We start from the raw sequence: 21,458 nt of genomic DNA, 5'->3' as shown, positions 1-21,458 counted from the left end.
ACACAACTTTTGTAATTGTAATAGTGCAAACCCCAGAGTCCAACAGTTTTTGGTCAATGGTGCTTTAATTATATTCTTAGCACATCCACTGCCTACTGGAACAATAAGTCTCAGCATAAATAAATTGCTGAACACTGCAATTTTAAAAGAATAAAAAAAAGCCCCACACTTTGCCAATACTACGAGGCATGTCCATTTTATGAATCTCCTCCATTACAATCAAAAAGTAATTGATCATATGATGCTTTGCTCTCCCCAAGGGTACTTTGGGAGCATTATTACTAGATGAACTGGCTACTGTGCAACTATATCACAACATTTATAAAAATAATGAAATCGCCTTCCATGGGTATCGACAGAAAACATACCAGCTTCAAATACCGCAATATAAAGTAACACTTTGCACTTTTTTTCCCCTTGATACCCTATACGATCTTCCAAAATATATTTATGCTCTTTGTGTGTTAGAAATTCACTGTAGATAGATCTGCTCTGATAATGAAAGGTTAGTTGCACTCGAACCATTTATTTTTTCCTTTTGGACACTGGGGTTCAATTTAATAGGTGTGACAGTGGGTCTACCACCAACCAGCCAGGCTTTAGGCATTGCAACCTGCACAACCCAGAACCTCTCCCCCCACTACGCCCCAAACCGATGGGAGGTTACCAGGGACAGCAGGATGAGGGCCTTGCAAAGTCATTGCAGGGATCTCAGCTGTCCTGGGGTGGGAAGGTTGGCTTTGACCTTCTCTGTACCTAACTCAAATCAGTGAGTGGCAGAGCTTTGGGAGGTGATGGGTTTTCCAGATCAAAAACCTCCACACTCACCCTGTCCCCATATCCCTCAACCCCAGCCATACAGTTAGACATTTGCAGTTGTATTTTATATTTTACCCTGCTGCGTATTTCTCATTGGATTTCAGATTTCCACACTTTTCCACGTTTATATTTCATACTCTTGATATGCAAGCGTAGTCTATTTCTTCAATTTAAATTTTATTTTCATTTGAAATGAAAAGTTAATGAATAATCTATTACGATGGGCCAGCGATTGCTTCAGTGGAATGTCACATTCTGCAGCTTGAAAAATGCGTTGCAAATTGCTGGAAGTGAAGATTGAGGGGAGAGACCATAAGAAGTGAATGACTGGACCAGCAATCTATCTCCTGAACCCTTAGATCTCCTTAAAGAGATAGAAAAAGAAACACTGCAAACTACAGAAAAAGTACAGGGATGAATTAGACTCCAGAAAGAGAAGGAATTAAAGAATGGAATGATAGTTTTAGAACATATGTACAAACTAAGGATAGGCCATTCAGCTCCTCCAGCCTGGTCTGCCATTCAATATGAGCGGGGCAATTTGTGTCCACAACTCCACATTGTGACAAAATCCCGGTCACCGCTTGATACGCTTGTAAGTCAAGAATTCACCTACCTCCTTAAAAACTATTCAATGACCTTGTCTCCACTACACTCTGGGGAAAGAGAATTCCAAAATCTCATCACTCCCTGTTATGCAAAGTTTCTTCTTACCTCAACTTTAACCAAGCTTATTTTTAAACTGTGTCCCCTAGTTCCAGCTCCCACAAGAAGGAACGTCGTGTCATCATTAATCCCGTCCAGCTTACCGTTTGCCATTGCGTCCTCCATATTCCGATACATCCTACCAAAGCAACTTCATGTACTACCTGTAACAAGCCTTATGATATCTGGGTGGTACCATTATTTGGTGAACAGCTATCCATTCTTTGTCTGTGAGGATGTCTCCATTTCTTCATCAGAACTCCATTTCTAACATGATTGCAGGGATGCTCTCGCACATGATAGGCATGATGATGAATGGGTTCTGCAGAAACTACTGCCATTCACGAATCTCAGAGATTCTCATAAAGTAGCAAAGAAATTACAAAGATATTGCTGCCAGTGCTGTGAAGGTGTTGAATAGTTTGGAGGTGGGCAGGGACATGTTATAGGCAATAGTGAGAGCCTATTGTGAAGTAGCAGACAGTACAACCTATCCTGGCAGTGCAGAAGTTGTCACTGACCTTCATTCAACTTTTCTCCAGACCCCAGGGGGTCCATGCTGACCCTGATGGTGACCTTTGAAGATGCTACAGGGTATAATGGTGTGGCCTCCTCTGCCAGCACTGGGGAAAAAGACTTCCTTCGTCTGTATGTTCCCATCAACCAGAAACGCTAGGATCCCATCTCCAAAGCAGGGCATCAATCTTCTCCTGCCTGCCACATCCGGCAAAAAGGTCACAAAGCGTGCAGGGTAACTCTAGACAGCCAACGCTTGACCAGGTGTGCAGTATTATGGACGGAAGTTGAATCAGTCAATTCCAGGATATCTGCTGAGTGACAAGTTGTTATGGCTATGGTTGAGTGGTACGGTCAGTCTAATCATTGGACAAAGGGGGCACCATGGGGAGGTGTAGGTAATGAGATGAGTTTGGGTCAATGTAGTGAGAAATCTTGCCAGGCTTCATGGAGAGAAACCTTTTGTGAAATTTAGCAAAACTGACACAGTCAAAATATTGCAAGATTCACCCCCTTGGAACTTTAAAAATATTTTTAAAGTGTTAAACAGGTTAGATACGGGAAAGATGCTTCCCCTGGTAGGCAGGTTTTTGGGGCATGGAAGAATTTTGAACTATGCACAATATCAAAATAAGGGTAAGCCATTAAGGGCAGAGATGAGGAGGAATTGCTTCATTAAGTTCAGTGGATCATTGGAATTCCACACTCCAGAGGGCAGTGAAATCTCCGCTATTAAGAATGTTTGAGAGATTGATAGATTTCTAGATATTAATAACATCAAGGTAGATGGGGGATTGTGCAGGAAAACATTGTTGAGGTAGATGATGAACGATAATCTAGAGTAACAGAACAGGATAAAGCTGCTAAACAGTCTAAACCTACTCCTATGTTATTCTCTGGGTTGGAAGTGTTATTTCAAGAATGAATTGCCATCCTTCTCAAGGGCCCTTAGGTTGTTGTGCACCAACCCTGACATTAGGTGGCAAGTTTGTTTTAATAGAATAAATTTAACAATTTCTTGGAACTCATGGTAAAGTAAGTGGCAAGCTCCCACTTTCACGAGGCTAACGAGAGAAAATCCGATTGATGTTTTGTAAATCTTGAGATTTCTTGACACAGTATATGGAGAAAATTATTATCAATGGCAGAAGGATTGAAAACCTGAGTGCACAGTTTTGGCAACATAACCAAACGGTGACTGGGGGAGAACTTTTTTTTATTGTGGTAAGTGGTTAATATCCAGAATGCACCTGCTAAAAGGTTGTTTTTGGGAGGTTCGATTGTACTCTACATTGGGAATTAGATTTGCACTTAAAAAGTGGGAAAAAAACTGCAAGGCTATGGGAGAAGGGCAAGGGAGTGAGACTAGCTCTTGCAAGGAGTTAGCGTGGGTCTGACAGGCTCAGTAAATAGCTGTGGTGTAGCAGGAAGCTATGATGCTATCACCATAGAGGAATGCAAAATGGCCAGCGATGTACAACTCAGGATGTATTCTTCCCATAAATCACCATATTATTTACACCCAAGCAGAACATTCATTTACCATTATATGGTCATCAAATTCTGTACCCAGTTAAATCTTGCCCCTTGCTTCAAATAAAATGTTGCAAAAGAAAAAGTTTAAAATCAGATCTGAAGATAATAAAAATCACAATTTTTCTTTATTAAATTTGTGAAGAAAATGTCAAATACAGAAATTTGTGGCAAGGTGACAATAAAAGTACAGGATAACAGAACTTGTTTTTAAACAAAGAATATTGCTTACTATAAATTATATTGTTCATCAAATTTAAGCCTAATCTTAAATGTCTCATGTCCACTAACAAGAGACCTGTACTACCACCAAGGGTTTCTATTTTCCTGGTCAGAATAGAAATGATCTTCCATACCTATTTTTAGAGATATAAAGCAAAATCCACAAAACATTATGAAATGTACCACTTTTGCAAAGTTAATGTTGCCATCAGACACAAAATTATGCAAATTTGTCAGACATCACATTTTTACAGCCTTTTGAGTTCAATAAAGACATTGGACAGTACGAGACACAGTCCTTCTATTAATGAGAGGGAGAACGTAAACAAAGTATCTTTGAATGATAACTACTATTGGAGAATGAAATAAAGTTCATGTTCAATACAGTTTACAGCAACCCTTGTCGTTTCAAATCTTCATAGGTTTTCTTATTAACTACATTTCCACTTGAGTCTTCATATTCTTCCTGTAATGTAAGAATACAAGTAACTAGTTAAAACACTGTCTTGCTGAAAGCATTCTGCTTTTATTCTCAAAACAGTTATTGAGATTGCAAGCCAAATTTCACATTTCGGAACCAAATTTATATAATACTTTAAAAGAAAACAAGTTCAATACTATTTTGGACCATGAAAGAATCACTGAACCTATAATCACACTCTCAGAATTCGACTCAGTTGTTGGCACTAACCAGTGTCAAAAGTCAGGAACAAAAACAAAGTTGCTGGAAAAGCTCAGCCGGTCTGGCAGCATCTGTGAAGGAAAAAACAGAGTTAACGTTTCAGGTCCAGTGATCCTTCCTCAGAACTGACGGTGGCTGGGAAAACATCAATTTATATGCAGAAAAAAGGGGAAGGGAATGGGGTAGAGAGTAAACGATAGGACAGAGCCTAAAGAAAGAGAAGAGCAGTTGGATAGACAAAGAGTTGATAACAATTAGCCTGGGAGGGTGAATTGTTGTTAATGGGGACTATTAGTGACTACATTAGTGACTGTCATTAGTCACTAATAGTCCCCATTAACAACTATTCACCCTCCCAGCCTGATCGTTATCAACTCTTTGTCTATCCAACTGCTCTTCTCTCTCTTTAGGCCCTATCCTATTGTATACTCCCTACCCCATTCCCCTCCCCTTTTTTCTGCATATAAACTAACATTTTCTCAGCCACCATCAGTTCTGAGGAAGGATCACTGGACCTGAAATGTTAACTCCGTTTTTTCCTTCACAGATGCTGCCAGACCTGCTGAGCTTTTCCAGAAAGTTTGCTTTTGTTTCTGATGTACAGCATCCGCAGTTCTTTCGGTTTTTATTTAGTGCCAAAAGTCAACTCCCACTCTCAATCAATGGGTTGATTACATAACAAATGCTAGCACTTCTGATGAATCTAGGCCCGAAACGTCAGCCTCTCTGCTCCTATGATGCTGCTTGCCTGCTGTGTTCATCCAGCCCTGCACCTTGTTGTCTCGGATTCTCCAGCATCTGCAGTTCCTACTATCTCTAGCACTTCCTTGATAGCTCACTTTTTCAAGGGTTATTGTTTGGGTGAGATGTCAAACCAAGGTCCCAAATTGACGCAAGAGATGTCACAGCTCGATGTGAGAAAGAGCAAGGCAAACTTTCCTGGTGTCTGGGCAAACATTTGAGGTCTCAACCAACATCACAGCCAGATTGACTAGCCATCCACCTAACTGCTCTTTACAGGTGCTTGCAAATTACCTGCTTCACTTGTCTATAAATATAACCACGATCATACCGGAAAAGTGCCACCTTGACTGTACAGCATTTGGGGACATTCCAAGGACATCAAAAGGAACAATATCAAATGCAAGGCTTTTAAAACTACTTTTTACTTCACCATATTTTACATTCAAATATAAATAATGTTTTGACACATTGAGAAACAGGACTTGGTGCAAATGTTAAAAAAAAACACGAGACTCTGAGTGGGCCACATAGTTGCCCTGTTACCCGAAGCTGGTCAATTCCAATTTCCCAAAGCCCAAGTAAATGCTGAATGAAAGTGGCTACAGACACGAATACATGCAGGAAAAACGCAGATTGTGGTTTAGTTATGAAGCTACAAATGCAAACTTTTTCCACTAGTTTTCTAAGACCCAATCATAGAATCTATACAGTGCAGGCAGAAGCTATTTGGGCCATCAAGTCTGCACTGACTTTCTGAAGAACACCCACCCAGACACTCCCCACCCTATCCTCATAAACCCAAATTATCCATGGCCTGCACACCCTTGGACAATATGAGGCAATTTAGCATGGCCAATCCACCTAAACTGCACATCTCTGGGCTGTGGAAGGAAACCGGGAGACAGTCACCCAAGGCTGGAATCAAATCTAGGTTGCTGGCACTGTGAACCACTGTGCAGTCCACTGAGTTGGCGGATTGCCAATGAGCAATTCTTGTAAAATTTTCAGAAACTTCTAGTCATAAAAATTAGTGAGGATCAATTCAATTACCAAGGATCAACAAAGCGTACATCAGCCCATCTGAATAAAACTGATTGAGTAAAAGTTAGGAACAACTGGTATTTCAAATAGCTCAGGCCATTCAAAAGGTGAGAGCTCAAAATCACAAATACTAATGTAAATTAGAACCTGAATGAGCATCAAAGTAGGAAATGCTTCCTATAGCAAATACCAAACATAAATGGTGAACTAGATTCAAAAATAAGGTGGTAAGCTAAATAAGTATGAACAGCTGAATTTACTGCAGCTGCATTCATAACACAACAGGGTTGGAGGATGTGACATTTTTTGAATAAGTGGGTTTTGTAAACAGATGACTTCTCAGACTGGTTACTATTCAGAAATTATATTGCCAGGAAATTATAAAAGTGCCTACAGTTTCCTAATTAGTAAAGATAGCTAGAATAGGCTGACACTGATTGCAGCGAAACCAGCCAACCATTGACAACAAATCTCTCAGCTAAAACAGGCATTGTACTGTACATGTTACATGATATTGTGACTATTCTGAATGTTGTTGAGGAAATATTGAGAATTGGGAATTTACATAATTGTATAAAAGGGGCCTTGTACAGTGGTAGTGTCACTACTTCTTTCAAGTCCCAACTGCTCAAAAGATATATAATGTAAACTCAAAAAGTTGATTCAAAAATACCTAGAATTATGAAAAAGTAACTGCCCTTTCTATTATGAGCTAGTTATCAAATGGCAGGCATGATGTTTCACTGAAGGATAAATATAGCCTGAATTCTTTAGTAGAACATTCAAACATTGCAACGAAGTCCCCCAAATAAGGGCACAAATTATTTGAATAACCGGTTCACATTTCCCAGCTTCACCTTTCGTCTTTCCAATGCCCTCCAATGTACTTCAAGATCTAATTATTGGGTCTTAACCCCATTAATTGTTTCATTGTAACAGCAGTTAGGATATCTATACTAATGTCTTCCATGTCTGGATTTTGATCTGTGCTACAAAGGTCTATCCAATAAAACAAGTAATGACCATGTCTTTTTCAGAAGCTGACTAAAAATGAGTCCTTGTTATCTGTTGATTTGCTACCTGCAATCTGTGTCCTTGTAAGATTAGCCCCAGAACCAATCCCAATTTTTTTCCAGAGGCTTTGAAACACCTCCAAAAGAGCTGGAGTACGTACAGATGTATTCCTCTGCACAAGTGTATTCATACATATAGTTTCAACTGAACTGTACAATGTGCTCATTGAGAATTAAAAGAAAGAAAAAGGCATCACATCTCCCCAAAACGATATTGTTTACAAAAACCATACCAGTCACAAAGCCAGAAGAATATCTTGTTCTCGGTCTCAGTCTCATAGGTCAAACAGCTGTTGGCTGTTAAATATCAGCCTTAACTTCACCTTCATCACCAGATTTACCTGTCTTGCTGTCAACATCACAATCATTATGAGCATACCATACTGTATGTAATTTTTTAGCACCTCTTTCTCAGGGTTACTTTATTAAATGTATGCACATTCTAATGCTACTTTAAAAATTTCTTTGTTAACTAATATTCCTTTTAGGTATTTAAACATCAATGTGTTTACTAGTGCATATTAATGATTTTACCACATCATGGGGCAATTGGGAGATGTATTGGGTATACAGGAGAAGGTCTTCATGGTATCCACATTTGTTATCAGAGGGAGATCTGTGGCCCTTCGCTCGTGGATAATGAGGAATGAGTGTACATCATGAATTTCTACTATACAGTTTTGAGTTCTCCTGGTTGCATGGTTACATGATGCGATACTGGGCCATCCTCAACCACTTTGAAAACACAACTAGCAGCAAGTAGGATGCATTAAGTAATATGCTTCATTCACACCTCAAATAGCTCATTTACATAAAATTACCTCTGTGTCTGGCTGCCATCTCTCTGCTGCCTTTGAATGCTTCAGTTTCGCCCACACTAATTGGAAAAAGAAAGTTATTATTGTTCTTGTCCAAATAGGACAGTAGCGTGAATTATTTAAGCTAGGCCAGTCACAGAAAATTCAAATTGTCTGAGTCAAAGCTTGTTCAAATACATCCAACTTGTTTTTTGATTTAAAAGGTAAAATTAAAAATGGTATTGGAACAGGTAGCACTTTGGTTCTAATTAATCACTGGCAAGCAAATAAAATTAGCATTGTTATTGTTTCAGTAGAGAATCTCATATTCACCCAAAAACGAACAAATGAATCCACTGTGTTTACTTAAGGCTGATCCTCTGACTAGCTTTCAACATGGCTGCCCTGATCACGGATCTTCACTGTGAAATTTATGTGTTTTGTACTCTGCCACTGTTTAGGTAGCAGAAATAACAACAGAAAAATGGAGAAGCTGGATTTTAGAACTACATCAAAAACAGATGGCTGATGGTTTGAGAACTAAACGAAATAAGAAATTCTGCAATTTTTTACTTGAATGCATGTACCATTCTGGGTGTACCAAAGTGAAGAATCAAAATAGCAAATAGAAATTAGGATTAGAACACAAGGAGTAAGCAGGGAGGGTTAGCTTTTTTTTGAAAAAGACAATGTAATTGACTTTTGAAATCAAACATCAGCCAATGTTCATGAAAAGAGTTTAGAAGCTTGGAATATAACTTTTAATATTAGAATCACAAAAATTTCACTCAACAGACATGGAAGTTTGTTTACGCAGTCACCCTACAAGGAGCCTACCTATGAAGAATGCCTTTATATGCAAACAATACAAATGTAGAACAACTTGAAGCTGAAATCACAACCATCGTTTTGCCTCAAAGTGGGCTAGCACTGCCAGTTACAAGATCTCAATTGCTATGATCTGTTAAATCAGCAGAGTATGGATTTAACCATCAACTTTCCTGTTTCAAGAAGCTCAGTACCCATGTTACACAATGCTTACCCCACCAGGGAATACAAGAACCCCAGTGAAATGAATGTTTAAAAAGAAGTGAAGTGAAGAGGAAAGTCTTATGACTGTGCAGCAGCATTTCAAAACATGGCTTACTTTGGTGAGATGCACTGTCCCACATGAACAAATCTAAGACGAACATTTCAGTCATTGCTACTACAATTTAGTGATTTCAGAGACTTTGCATTAATTAGAAAGGGATGTGAACTTTTATCTGTCAATGATGCTGCATGCAGGAATACAAAATTGCAGAGCAAAAGGTAGGAGAAAGATGGACCACAAATGAACTTTGTTGAAGGGATGAAACTAAATTATTTAGTAATTCTTAAAATATACAATTCCCCTGTTGCAAATCCTCCAATTTCTCAAATTTATTTATTTTCAGGAGTTTAGGACTTAAGATAGAAAATGGATTAGACAGTAGATTTACTTCCCTTAGTATCTAGAGCACATTTTTGAAATACTATATTACTTTTATATTTTCTAACAAAAAGTTTTAAGAAGCTGCTTGTCACTTTTTCCTTTTTTGGGTGGTTGAAAAAGCAGAAAATTAAAAATGATGTTTGTAGGATAAACTTTGTTGTTGGCTATTGGCTTAGACAAATATAAAACATCTTCTCAACAATCTGAAATGATTGTAAAGGGCCAAAGTTACATTTCTTTCTGAAACTTGTTTTATAACTGGTGATACTTGGAAAATCAATATTCGACAGAACAAATGGATAGATGTAATAATAAGCAACGTGAATCATTAACTTGCCTTTTCATTTTAGATGCTGATGGATCTGCTGCATATTTCCAGCATTCCTTTGGTTTAAAATAGGCTTTGTGTTTCACAGCTGCATCCTTGCTAAAATTATCTGCCCATTATGGATGTTGGATGTTAAAACTATAATTGGCTACAGAAAGTAATAAATCTTGTGTAATTGTTAACACATTACAATTTAAAAGGTCTGTTAACTTTGGGTAAAATACTGAACTGCACAAAATCACTAAACACTCCACACATTTGAAGCAATGCCTCTGTAATGACAAAGGCTCAGTATCATTTGTCTGATATTGGTGGCTATATAGGATATATACAACCAGTGAAAGCGGTAATGAATTATTAATAATCATTCTAGGAAATGCTTTGGACTAGTGAAGGTTTACACTGTGATTAAACCTGAATTTAATAGAAGAATACTTACAGGATACAGCATCCTCAATTTGGGTGACATTTGCGAAATGTGCTGTGTTAGGGATTCCAAGACACCTCATGCCATGAGCATGGCGCCATTCCTAAAAGTTGTACAAGAAGATCCACATTTACAGTAAGTAATAGAGGAAACTTAAGCAAACCTAAAACTATCTAATAGCATGCCATTTACTGAACAGCAGCTGGCTGTGATAACAATTTATTCAATCATATCAATAGCAGTGTCACTGATATCAGAAATCAGACTGTGCTAATGCACCATTGAGAGGTACAGCATGCCCACATCTTTGTGATCCTTGCAGCCAAGATTTCTTGATCTCAGATTTTTAAGAAAATTCATTCACGGGAATACGGACATTGTCAGCTGGGCCAGCTTTCATTATCCATCCCTAGTTGCCTTGAGAAGGTGATGGTGGTGAGCTGCCTCGTTGAACTGCTTTGTACTTGTGCTACAGGTAGACCCACGATGCCATGAGGGAGAGCACTTCAGATTTTGACCCAGCGACAGTGAAGGAACAGCAACATATTTGCAAGTCAGTATAGTGAATGGCTTGGAAGGGAACTTGCAGCTGGTGGTGTTGCCATATATCTGCTGCCCTTGTCATTCTAGCTAGACATATTTATGGGTTTGTAAGGTACTGTCTATGGAACTGTGGTGAATTTTTAGCAGTGCATATTGTAGATGTATGCATTGCTGCTACTGTGCATTGGTGTTGTGGATCTGGTGCCAATTATGTGGGCTGCTTTATCTTGGAAAGTGTCAAACTTCGAGTCTCATTGGAGCTGCAATCATTCAGGCAAGTAGGGAGTATTCCATCACACCCCTTACTTGTATCTTGTAGATGGTGGACAGGCTTTTGGGCATCAAGAGGGGAGTTATTCACTGCAGGATTCCTAGCATCTTGCAGCTAAAGTCCTTACATAGTTAGCACAGTTCTTTGGTCAATGGTAGCTCCCAGGTTGCAGTGGGCGATTCAGTGTTGGCAATCTCATTGAATGTTAAAGAGTGATGGTTAGAATCTCCTTTGTTAGATACTGTCATTGCTCGATACTGTACAGCATGAATGTTATTTGCCACTTTGTCAGCCCAAAGTTGGATACTGTCCAGGTGTTACTACATTTGGAAACAGACTGCTTCAATGTCTGGGGAGTCGTGAATGATACTGACAATTGTGCAATCATCAATGACCTTAGGATGGAGGGAAGGTCATTGATGAAGCAGCTGCAGATGGCTGGGCCTAGGTCACTGCTGTAAGCTACAGCAAAACTTTAACAGGAGAATGTCATTTGGCCCTTTGAGCCTACTCTATCATTCAACATGATTGTGGTCAATCCACTATCTTAAATCATTATTCCACTTTCTCTCCACATGCCTTGTTGCCTTTAATATGAAAAATTCCCAGTATCAGCCTAATGAACTTTGCTGCACTCAATGATAAGTATATCAACTCTTAGGTAGGGAGACCAAAACTACATACGATACTCCAGGTGTGGTCTCACCAAGGCCTTGTATAACTGCAATAAAACATCCCTATTCTAGAGTCAATCCTCGTAACAGTGAAAGCCAACACTGTCCCTTCCAAATTGCTTGCTACCCGTTCACTTCCATTGACTGGTGTACAAGGACATTGAGATCCATTTGTACATCCATTTTTCCCAATGTATCACTATTCAAATAATACTCTGCCTTTTGGATTTTCACAACAAAAATGTAAAACTTCACATTTATCCACATTATACTGCATAAGCCATTTGTGGCCCACACACAACTCGTTTAGATCATCCTGAGGCCTCCTTGTACCCTCCTAACAAGTTACAATCTCACTTAGTTTTGTGCCATCAGTAAATTTGGAAACATTGCATTTGATTCCCTCATCTAAATCATTCATAAGTCAGAAGTCACAAGACACCAGGTTATAGTCCAACAGGTTTATTTAAAATCAGAAGCTTTCAGAGTGCTGCTTCTTTATCAGGTAACTGTCACTTCACCTGACAAAGGAGCAACACTCTGAAAACTTGCGATTTTAAATAAATGTGTTGGACTATAACCTGGTATCGTATATCTTCTGACTTTGTTCCACCCCAACCCAACACCGCATTTCGACGTGAAGTCATTTATGGATATTGTGAATAGCTGGGGCCCAAGCACTGATTCCTCTGGGACATGACAAGACACAGCCGGTCACCCATCAAAAGACCAATTTATTCTCGCTCTGCTTCAGGTCTGTAACCAATTTTCAATCCATACTAGTATATTACCCCAATCTTGTGTACTTTAGGTTTGTCCCTTAGCCTGTTAACCTTAACAAATCCAAATACACATCTATGGGTTCTCTGCTAATCCATTCTACTAATTACAGTTCTAGTAGATAAGTTAAGCATGATTTCCTGTTCATAAACCTATGCTGACTTTATCTAACCGCTTTAAGGCTTTCCAAGTGTTCTTTTATTAAGTTTTTTTTTGTATTAGGGTCTAGCATTCTCCTTACTATTGATGTTAAGCTAATTAACCTAATTTTGCTTTATTTCTGCTTCCTATATTGAATAATGGGGTTAGATTTGTAACAGTCCAACATCTGCAGAGACGTCTTGGGGTTCAGATAATTCAGTTCAAACAACTACAACCATCTGACTTTATGCTAGGCATGACTTCAACAAGAAGACATCCCCCACCACCCACCCCAACTCCCCAATCGCCTCCCACAATTCTTTGATGCAAAGAGTGACGCATGCATAGAATGAGCTGCCAGAGGAAGTAGTGGAGGCTGGTACAACTACAACATGTAAAAGGCATCTGGATGGCCTAGTGGTAATGTTGCTAGACTATTAATCTAAAGACCCAGGTAACATCCTGTGGACCTGGGTTCGAATCATGCCACGGCAGGTGGAGAAATTTAGATTCAATGAAAAATCTGGAATTAAGAATCTAATGATGACCACAAGTCTATTAGACGGCATGGTGGCTCAGTGGTTAGCACTGCTACCTCACAGAGCCAGGGACCCGGGTTCAATTCCACCCTCGGGCAAATGTGGAGTTTGCACATTCTCCCCATGTCTGTGTTGGTTTCCTCCAGGTGCTCTGGTTTCCTCCCACAGTCCAAAGATGTGCAGGTTAGGTGGATAGGCCATGCTAAATTGCCCTTAGTGTTCAGGGGTGTGTAGCTTAGGTGGGTTATAGGGGGATGGGTCTGGGTGGGATTCTCCAAGGGTCAGTGTGGACTTGTTGGGCCAAAGGGGACTATCAATGACTACACACTACCTGTTATTAGTCCCTAATAGTCCCCACTAACAACTATTCACCCTCCCAGGCTAATCGTTATCAACTTTGTCTTCCAACTGCTCTTCTCTCTCTTTAGGCTCTATCATATTGTTTACTCCCTACCCCATTCCCCTCCCCTTTTTCTGCATATAAACTGACGTTTTCCCAGCCACCATCAATTCTCAGGAAGGGTCACTGGACCCGAAACGTTAACTCTGTTTTTTCCTTCACAGATGCTGCCAGACTGGCTGAGCTTTCCAGCAACTTTGTTTTTGTTCAAGGGCAGTAAGCCCTTGATTGGTGGTGAATCTACTTCACCTTGCACGGTTTAAAAAAAAAAGATAAATTTAAGCCCGGAGGGCCTGTTTCCACGCTGTAGGGATTCTATGATGAATAGGAAGGGTAAAATGCAGCTAGTATGTCAAGGGTAGTCACTCTCACCTCTGGAATTTAGCTCTTTTGTCCATATTTGAACTAGTCTTTGTTCAAATATGGACAAAAGAGCTAAATTCCTGGCAGAACTCAAACTAAGCATCAGCAAGCATGCTATTGCTGAGCCAGTGCTGCTCGATAAAACTGTTGTCAACACATATCCTTACTTTACTGTCTATCAAGAGTAGACTGATGGAGCTCCACGTAACTGCAAAGCAGAGACCAGGCACCTTCCCATGAGTCTACTTTGCCTGAGCTCATGACAGAACATGCCCACGAATTAATTAATGCAACCTCCATATGATTGATTTGCCAATTTTTGCCACGTTGTTACAGGAAGTGTGGACTGAAATCACTCCCACACAGCTTTAGAACACATGCACAGAGTCTAAAAGCAATTTGTTTTCCCCTTAGCCTCTCAGTTCTAAATGCAACGTTGTTTAAGGAAAGGCAATAAGGAAAATTACAATTCAGGTAGACTGTCACCTTAAGAATAAAAGCATTAAGATCCTAGATGTGCAATTCTCCATTTGAGGTGCAACAAGCAGAAGTTTCCCAAGGTGTCAGGGGAAGAGGTCTGCATGGCCCAGAATGCCTCGGTATATCACTAATTAAGAAATCATAATTGTTAGTCCCTTGTCTAGGAATTAGTACACAGTCCAGAAGAAGGAAAATATAACCAGTTTAAAAACATCCCTACAGAGGTATTTACAGAGGTTAAAAAGTTTACATATGAAGTTCAAGTCATTATTCTTACAGCAAAATGGCGCTGGAATGCTTTGGGTCCTCTGTATGTATAATTTCCACAGATTTCACAATTATAGTTGATGTTCAAACCATGCAGCTTGTACAACCAATATGGAATGGGCTGAAATGGAAAGTACAGAGTCATAACAAAATAAAATGATAAAACTACAATGCAAAATTATACATAATGAATTACAAATTAATTTGCTCTGCCATCTACTGGTGTTCAGTAGCATTGCTGGTTGCTGGGAAATAATTGTTACAGCATACTGAAGTATCATCGATATGCCATATTAAACACAAAGAACCACCTTAAACAAAAATACCACAACCTGCTCCAAAATCAAACTATTACAAAACTCTCGTTACTAACTAAACTCCAGCCTAGACATAAGCGAAGCTACTAGTTTTTGATATTTAATTGTATTAGATACGTCACAATATAGTGACAAAACTAAGCTTTCAAACTATTGAAAAAAAAAGATGGTTTCATGCGACCTTTAAGGAACTCTATTTCTAGAAGACTAGAAGACAAAGATGCAGAAATTATGCTGCAATTATAGAAAACCCTGGTAAACCCCACTTGGAGTACCGAAAGAAAATCTAGATACCACACCTTAGGAAGGGTATACTAGCCTGGAGGGAGTACAATGTATTTTTACAACAATGATACCTGGACTTCAGGGGCTAAGTTACAAGGAGAGACTGTTCAAATCAGGCCTGTTTTCTCTAGAATTTAGATGGTCAAGGGATGATCTGATCCAAGTCTTCAAGATACTATCAAGAAAAGACAGTACATAAAGATAAATTATTTCCATTGGTTGGATTTCTAGAACTAGGGGGCATAGTCTGAGAATTAGGCCTAGACCATTCAGTAGGGAGGTTAGGAAGCACTTCCCCACATAAAGGGTGGAAGATGTCTGGAACTAATTTTTGCAAATGGCAGTGGATGCGAGATCAGTTGTTAATTTTAAATCTGAGGTAACTAAGAGTTTATTTAGCAAAGGTACTAAGGGACATGGGTCAAAGGCAGATGTATGGAGTTAGGCCACATTTCAGCAATGATCTCATTAAATTGTAGAAATGGTTCAAAAGCTGAATGTCTACTCCTGTTCTCATATTCTTACCTCTAGGACTCAGCCTCAGATATTCTGGTATTCAGACTCCAGTGTTTATCATTTTGAGGAATGCAATACCTGGCCTTTAGCATTTTTTTTTGACAAAACCTTAAATTTACTTTTTTTTTTTAAAACCTTGGAAGGTACTGCACTTACAGCACAATTACTTTGTTGTGCACAGTACTCAATTTCGAGGGTGAGGAAGACTCCTCACTGATCAATGATCAGGTCCTATTATGAAATATAAAATATATTATGGCTCTGCGTATTTACACAGCAATTCACTCTCTTTCCTTTATGTAATGCTTAACATTTTGGGATATAGATTTGACACAGTGCCATTTATCAAATCTCACAAATATGTTTTGATTAGAATCATGAAAGTATATGGAGAGATAAAAAGACAGCAGAACATGGATTATTAAGAATGCGGATTAAAATGGGATTCACTGGAACCTCAGCAGTCAAAATTAAAACTCAGATCATACAACACTCTATTGGCTTATTATTTAATCATCAATTAAAATTACCAGAGAATGGAAGTATGATCTTTGACCATTTTTCTTTGAACTCACCTTGCCATCCCAACCCAATGGCAGATTCTTGGGATTATAGATTATTTCATTTTCCTCATCTTCACTTTCACTCTCACTGACATGCTCCTCTTCCTCCTCCTCTCGTTCCTCACCAGTCCGAGCTTGTTTGCGTTGTACGTTTTCTCTGGTGAGCTGTCTCTGTTCCTGTCAAGTGGATTAAAAAAAAATGAACACTCAAAGAGCCACAGTGATCCTTGCAGTATGCCACTAGTCCCAATCTGCCAACGTGAGAATGACCCATTTATTCCTTATCTTGGTTTTCCATTTGTTCACCAATCATTAATCCATGCCAGTACATTACCTCTTATCCTATGTGCTTTAACCTTTCTTTATCAAAAGCCTTTTGAAAATCTAAGCATACAGGTCTATCGGCTCTCCTTTACTAATTTTGTTAGTAGCATCTTCAAAAAACGCCACCCATTCAATTTTTGAGTTATGACGTCTTGCCCTCCAATAATTCTGTCTTAGAGCTGCACAAGTCCCACATCACCAGCCACCTTTTATAGAACAAAAAAAAAACACTCACTGAAGTACAGCAATGATCATGTGTCCGAATTCTCAGATATTATAGCAACAATGAGCTAACTATGTGCAGATTTCAACTGATGAATAAACTACAGCTGACTGTGTAGAATTATCCACTAACAGGTTTTAAGGATTATTTATGGAATACATAAGAGTTAGTTTGCAAAAGTATAAATATAATGCAAGAGGACTGTTACTATTGAGAACAAATGATTGTAAATAACATCTGTGTAATGTAATTCAACTTGTATCATATACTAGTGAATTGCACACAGTACTACAGCAATGTGAATGTGTGGTTTGATAAGGGCAAGAATATTAATCTACATAATCCACAATAATTCTGTTCAGGTGAAGACTTCCCTCTTTGAGGTCACAATGTCAAACAGTCAATTGGAGAGAGGTGAATTGTCATTTGGTCAGCGAATTTTGCAAGTTGAAATGTGCTTGGCAATTTCAGGCTTAGGTTAAAAACATATATTAGAAGCATCTTAAAAAATTGTTTAGTATCAGCAAGATTGTGTGAAATGCTGTTTTAATAAATTCCTTGTAACCTCCCTCTGGCGTTACTTATGGAAAGTCAAACATTACACTGCTTTGTGGGTTAAGTTAAGAATGACCAGTGTTAAAAGCTTGGAAAAATCACTTGCAAAAACCAGTGCTGAGCCATTGAGAGTCAAATGCTTTCCAGTTGAATATTCATCAGAAGCCAATAGAGGAAATTAAAATTGTTATCTTTTTGTGTTAGAGAACATTTTTGCCCATTATAATTCAAAACAATTGTTAGCATTGTTGCATCAGTCAAATCTTTTTACTTTAATCATCATTTTCAAATTCTCAAGCAAAATAAAGCTGCTATAATTATCTCCTGCTACTTCGGGCTCCTCTTTGCATTCTATCTTGTTCCAAAGTAAAAATGTAGTTTACGTTCATACCACCCCAGAATCCACCAGATGTCATTTGAGCCTGGTTTCAAATAATTTGGGAATAACAAGCTCAACTACTGTTAAAGGCAAACAAAATACAAGCCTCAATGTTGGATGGAGAAAATTTAACAAACTTGTTTTTAAATTTGCAATGCAAATATATTCATGCCCAATTGTTCCACTTGTACTGTGTCCCCGAGTTTAAAAAAAAAGTACTTGATAACAATTTTCTCGTGAAATTTTACCTTAATTTAAAATTTATATTCTGGCTTGTTTTCAAATCATTTGGAAAAACAAGACCATAAATCTTAACAAAAGAACAGCCTCCTAAAAGTTACATTGTGTTAATGCCAATGAACATACCGATGCTCTTTCCCTTGCAGGAACCAAAGAAATGCAGGTACAGGCAATGCTGGCAACTCTGTTTAGCTGACAGACTAATGTCTCTTGGAAAAGTATCATCTAAAAACTTACTATGCTTTAGAATAATACAGCTTCTTGCTAAAACATTTTATGCAGCTTCACTCATTAAATCATTGTGTTTTTTAAAAATTTGACAGATTTTGTTTACAGGTCATTCAGAGTTCACATTTATTGCCTTTTATGAATATGATATTTAATTCACTAAATGCAACTGTAACATAAAATGTGCATACTAAGGAATGTCAGTCCAAGCGCAGCACATTCCTGAAATACAAGTGCTACACTTCAGTGCAACAATTGTGGTGATATTAGATCCTTTTGCTACAATTCATACGATCTGGTTGTTCCATTAGTACGCTAAATTAAATCTTTTACACAAGATATACCAAAATAATACTCTACTGGCCTCCTGGAATAAAAGCCAGTATCAGTTCAGACAAAACTAAACAAGTGATCAACTTTAGTTTTAAACAATGGCCATAGTAAATTATATGCCCCACTAATCAAACGGTCAACCGAAAAGCAACAATCTCAGAAAACTCACCCCAAGAATTTCTATGTATTCGTACACTTGAGCTTCAAGAAAAGCAATTTCTTTGTTGCGTTCTGAGTCCCTGTAGTGGTAGTGGAATAAAAAATAATTACCTGTGTTGACAGCAATTTAAAATATATCAATTCAATACAGAGAGGTATCACCTTTCGTCTTTCATGCTGCAGAACATACAAGATCTTAAGGAGGAGAAGTAAGCTATTCAGTCCATCAAGTCTGCTTGCCACTTAACGAGATTGTAGCTGTTCTGAAAATCTTAAACTCCACTTTCCTGCCTTATCCCTATAAGCCTTCAATTCCCAGACTAGATAAAAGCTATCCAGCTCAACCTGAAAATACTTAACAACCTAGCCTCAACAGCCCTCTGCAGTAAAGAATTCCACAGATTGACTATGTTCTGGACAGAGAAAAAAAATCCTTACCTCTGTCTTAAATAGGCAACCCCTTCCTCTGAGGTTATGACCTTTGGTCCGAGACTCTCCCACAGAGGGAAACAACTTTGTGTCTACACTATCAAGCTCCCCAAGAATCTTGAATGTTTCAATAAGGTTGCCGCTCATTGCCCTAAATTCCAATGAGTGCAAACCTATCCTTTTCTACCTTTCCTCAAAGGAAAATCTCTCCACACCTGGAATGAACCTAGTGAATCTTCTTTGGACTGCCTCCAATGCCATATATATTGCTTTAGATAAAGGCAACGAAACTGTTCATAGTATTTCAGCTGTGGTCTGACTAATTCCTTATATAGTTTTGCAAGGCTCCCAATTTTAATATTCCACTCCCTTTGAAATAAAGGCAAACATTCCATTTGCCTTGAGAAAGCAGAGTCAATGCTTTGGGTCCAGTGACCCTTCTTCAGACCTCAGTTCTGAACTGACATGCGTTGCTTCAGCCAATACATGAAGGATGGATAGATATATGGACAAGGTACCATACAGAATTACAGCAATGGAACTCAACCCCAGTAACTTCAGATGAAGAGAAGGGGAATAAGTTACAGCAAGATGTACAGGTTTTTTTTTTTTTTTAAATTTTGTGAAGAGAGTTCTGCTGGATTGATAGAGAAGGAAAACTGGAAGAATGGGTCTCCTGCAAAACTGGACATAGTCTACCTGATACATCACAGGTCAAATACACAATTTTGTTTTCTACTGACTTCTTAGTGCCTTTAGATTTAGACTTCGCAAATAGTGAAGGGTCCAGTGCCTCCAGAGACTTCCCTTTAGTACTGAACAACCTCTGGGCTCTCTCTTCTAAGGTTCTGAAAAAAACAAGAAAAAAATGCATTTCACTGTTAATGAAGAGAACATTAATAAAACATATTCAAAGCCTTCAAACTGCACTTAAAATCAGCAGCCCATTAATTTTAGAGCCTAACTATTACAAACCTACAGACAGTGAATTTCAGAACATCAGTTTACATCAACTGCTCATATTTTCACATTATTCCACATTTTAATAGTTAGAAATTAAACACTTTTGCAGAGTGGTTTCCAAACATTTACAATTAAAGTGCAAATTTACAAATTAAATTTATATTCTTTTTCAAACACCAATTTCAAACCCAGGAAAAATCTTCCAACCTTCTAAAAACAAGTTAAAAACTATTCTAAAGAAAAAAACTTTTGAAATTCAGTTATGGGGAAGATATTGGTCTTGGGTAGTGGGGTAAAACAGCGACAGCAATGGAATTAAAACTCCAGTGCTGTTTCCAGCAGGCAGATGAACCAATGCCACTTGTTTTGTGCCACTACCTGTGATGAATTTTTACTCCATAGTGTTTAATCATGTAATTTGTTAATAAGCTGAACACTTACCCACCACATTTCAGACCCAAAGCCATTAAGGCAGATTTCAGTCTGTCCAACCCCAAGGAAGCCAATTCCTGTTGATTCAAAAAATATTTTTTACTATATAAATGCTCTATGTATTCAAAAACAAACAGAACTGCTCAGTACATACAATCGCAAATAGGACTCTCATAAAACTGTTTTATAATTGTATCAAAATGAAAAAGGGACGTAAACAAATGATAAATCAAACACAGTCATCAAATCAGAGTCACAATCAGTACACCGAGGGATGGAGTTGATGCAGAGTCTCGCAGTGGAACTCACAGCAGCCAGATTCACTTAATCAACAGAACTCCCAATGGCAGGAAACCTATCCTCACTAAGTCGAAGCATGGAAGCAGAGACATGGGATACCCAACTACCAGTGTCAAGACATAATTTAGGTTCATTGGTGAACAAAACAACGTCCATCGTCTCAGCCCACTGAAACCTACAGCGCCATGAAGATTCATTGGGAAATGCATGGCTGGTTGCCTCCCAACAGCTCCCTTGGCCACTTTGTTTTGGATCGTGGGGCTGATGAATACCAATCCCTTACCTTTGCCTTTGACCTCCATGTCCCCCATGCTGAGGCTCATGTCCTACCCCAATCACCACTGGCCCAGGGTCCAATGACGTTCTTGGAACCCGAGTGGGTACAGTGCCACT

The 21,458-nt window shown here is 38.6% G+C and overlaps 1 protein-coding gene across 1 annotated transcript in view; it reads right to left on the bottom strand.

Annotated features, from left to right (window-relative positions):
• Window positions 1-3,673: 3,673 nt before the first annotated feature.
• Window positions 3,674-21,458, bottom strand: part of sf3a3 (splicing factor 3a, subunit 3) — a 38,943-nt gene continuing 21,158 nt past the window's right edge. The window contains exons 10-17 of the mRNA XM_020534392.2: window positions 20,775-20,842; window positions 20,114-20,218; window positions 18,952-19,021; window positions 16,513-16,677; window positions 14,830-14,940; window positions 10,374-10,464; window positions 8,157-8,212; window positions 3,674-4,261 (exon numbers count right to left, since the gene is read on the bottom strand). Coding sequence (XP_020389981.1) covers window positions 4,184-4,261; window positions 8,157-8,212; window positions 10,374-10,464; window positions 14,830-14,940; window positions 16,513-16,677; window positions 18,952-19,021; window positions 20,114-20,218; window positions 20,775-20,842 — 744 coding nt within the window. The 3' untranslated portion in view covers window positions 3,674-4,183. The remainder of the gene's footprint in view (window positions 4,262-8,156; window positions 8,213-10,373; window positions 10,465-14,829; window positions 14,941-16,512; window positions 16,678-18,951; window positions 19,022-20,113; window positions 20,219-20,774; window positions 20,843-21,458) is intronic.

Source organism: Rhincodon typus, chromosome 27 (assembly GCF_021869965.1).
Source record: "Rhincodon typus isolate 14 chromosome 27, sRhiTyp1.1, whole genome shotgun sequence".
NCBI classification, from domain to species: Eukaryota; Metazoa; Chordata; class Chondrichthyes; order Orectolobiformes; family Rhincodontidae; genus Rhincodon; species Rhincodon typus.
The sequence above is the reverse complement of the archived record's forward strand: the minus strand, read 5'-3'. Positions and strand labels throughout refer to the sequence as shown.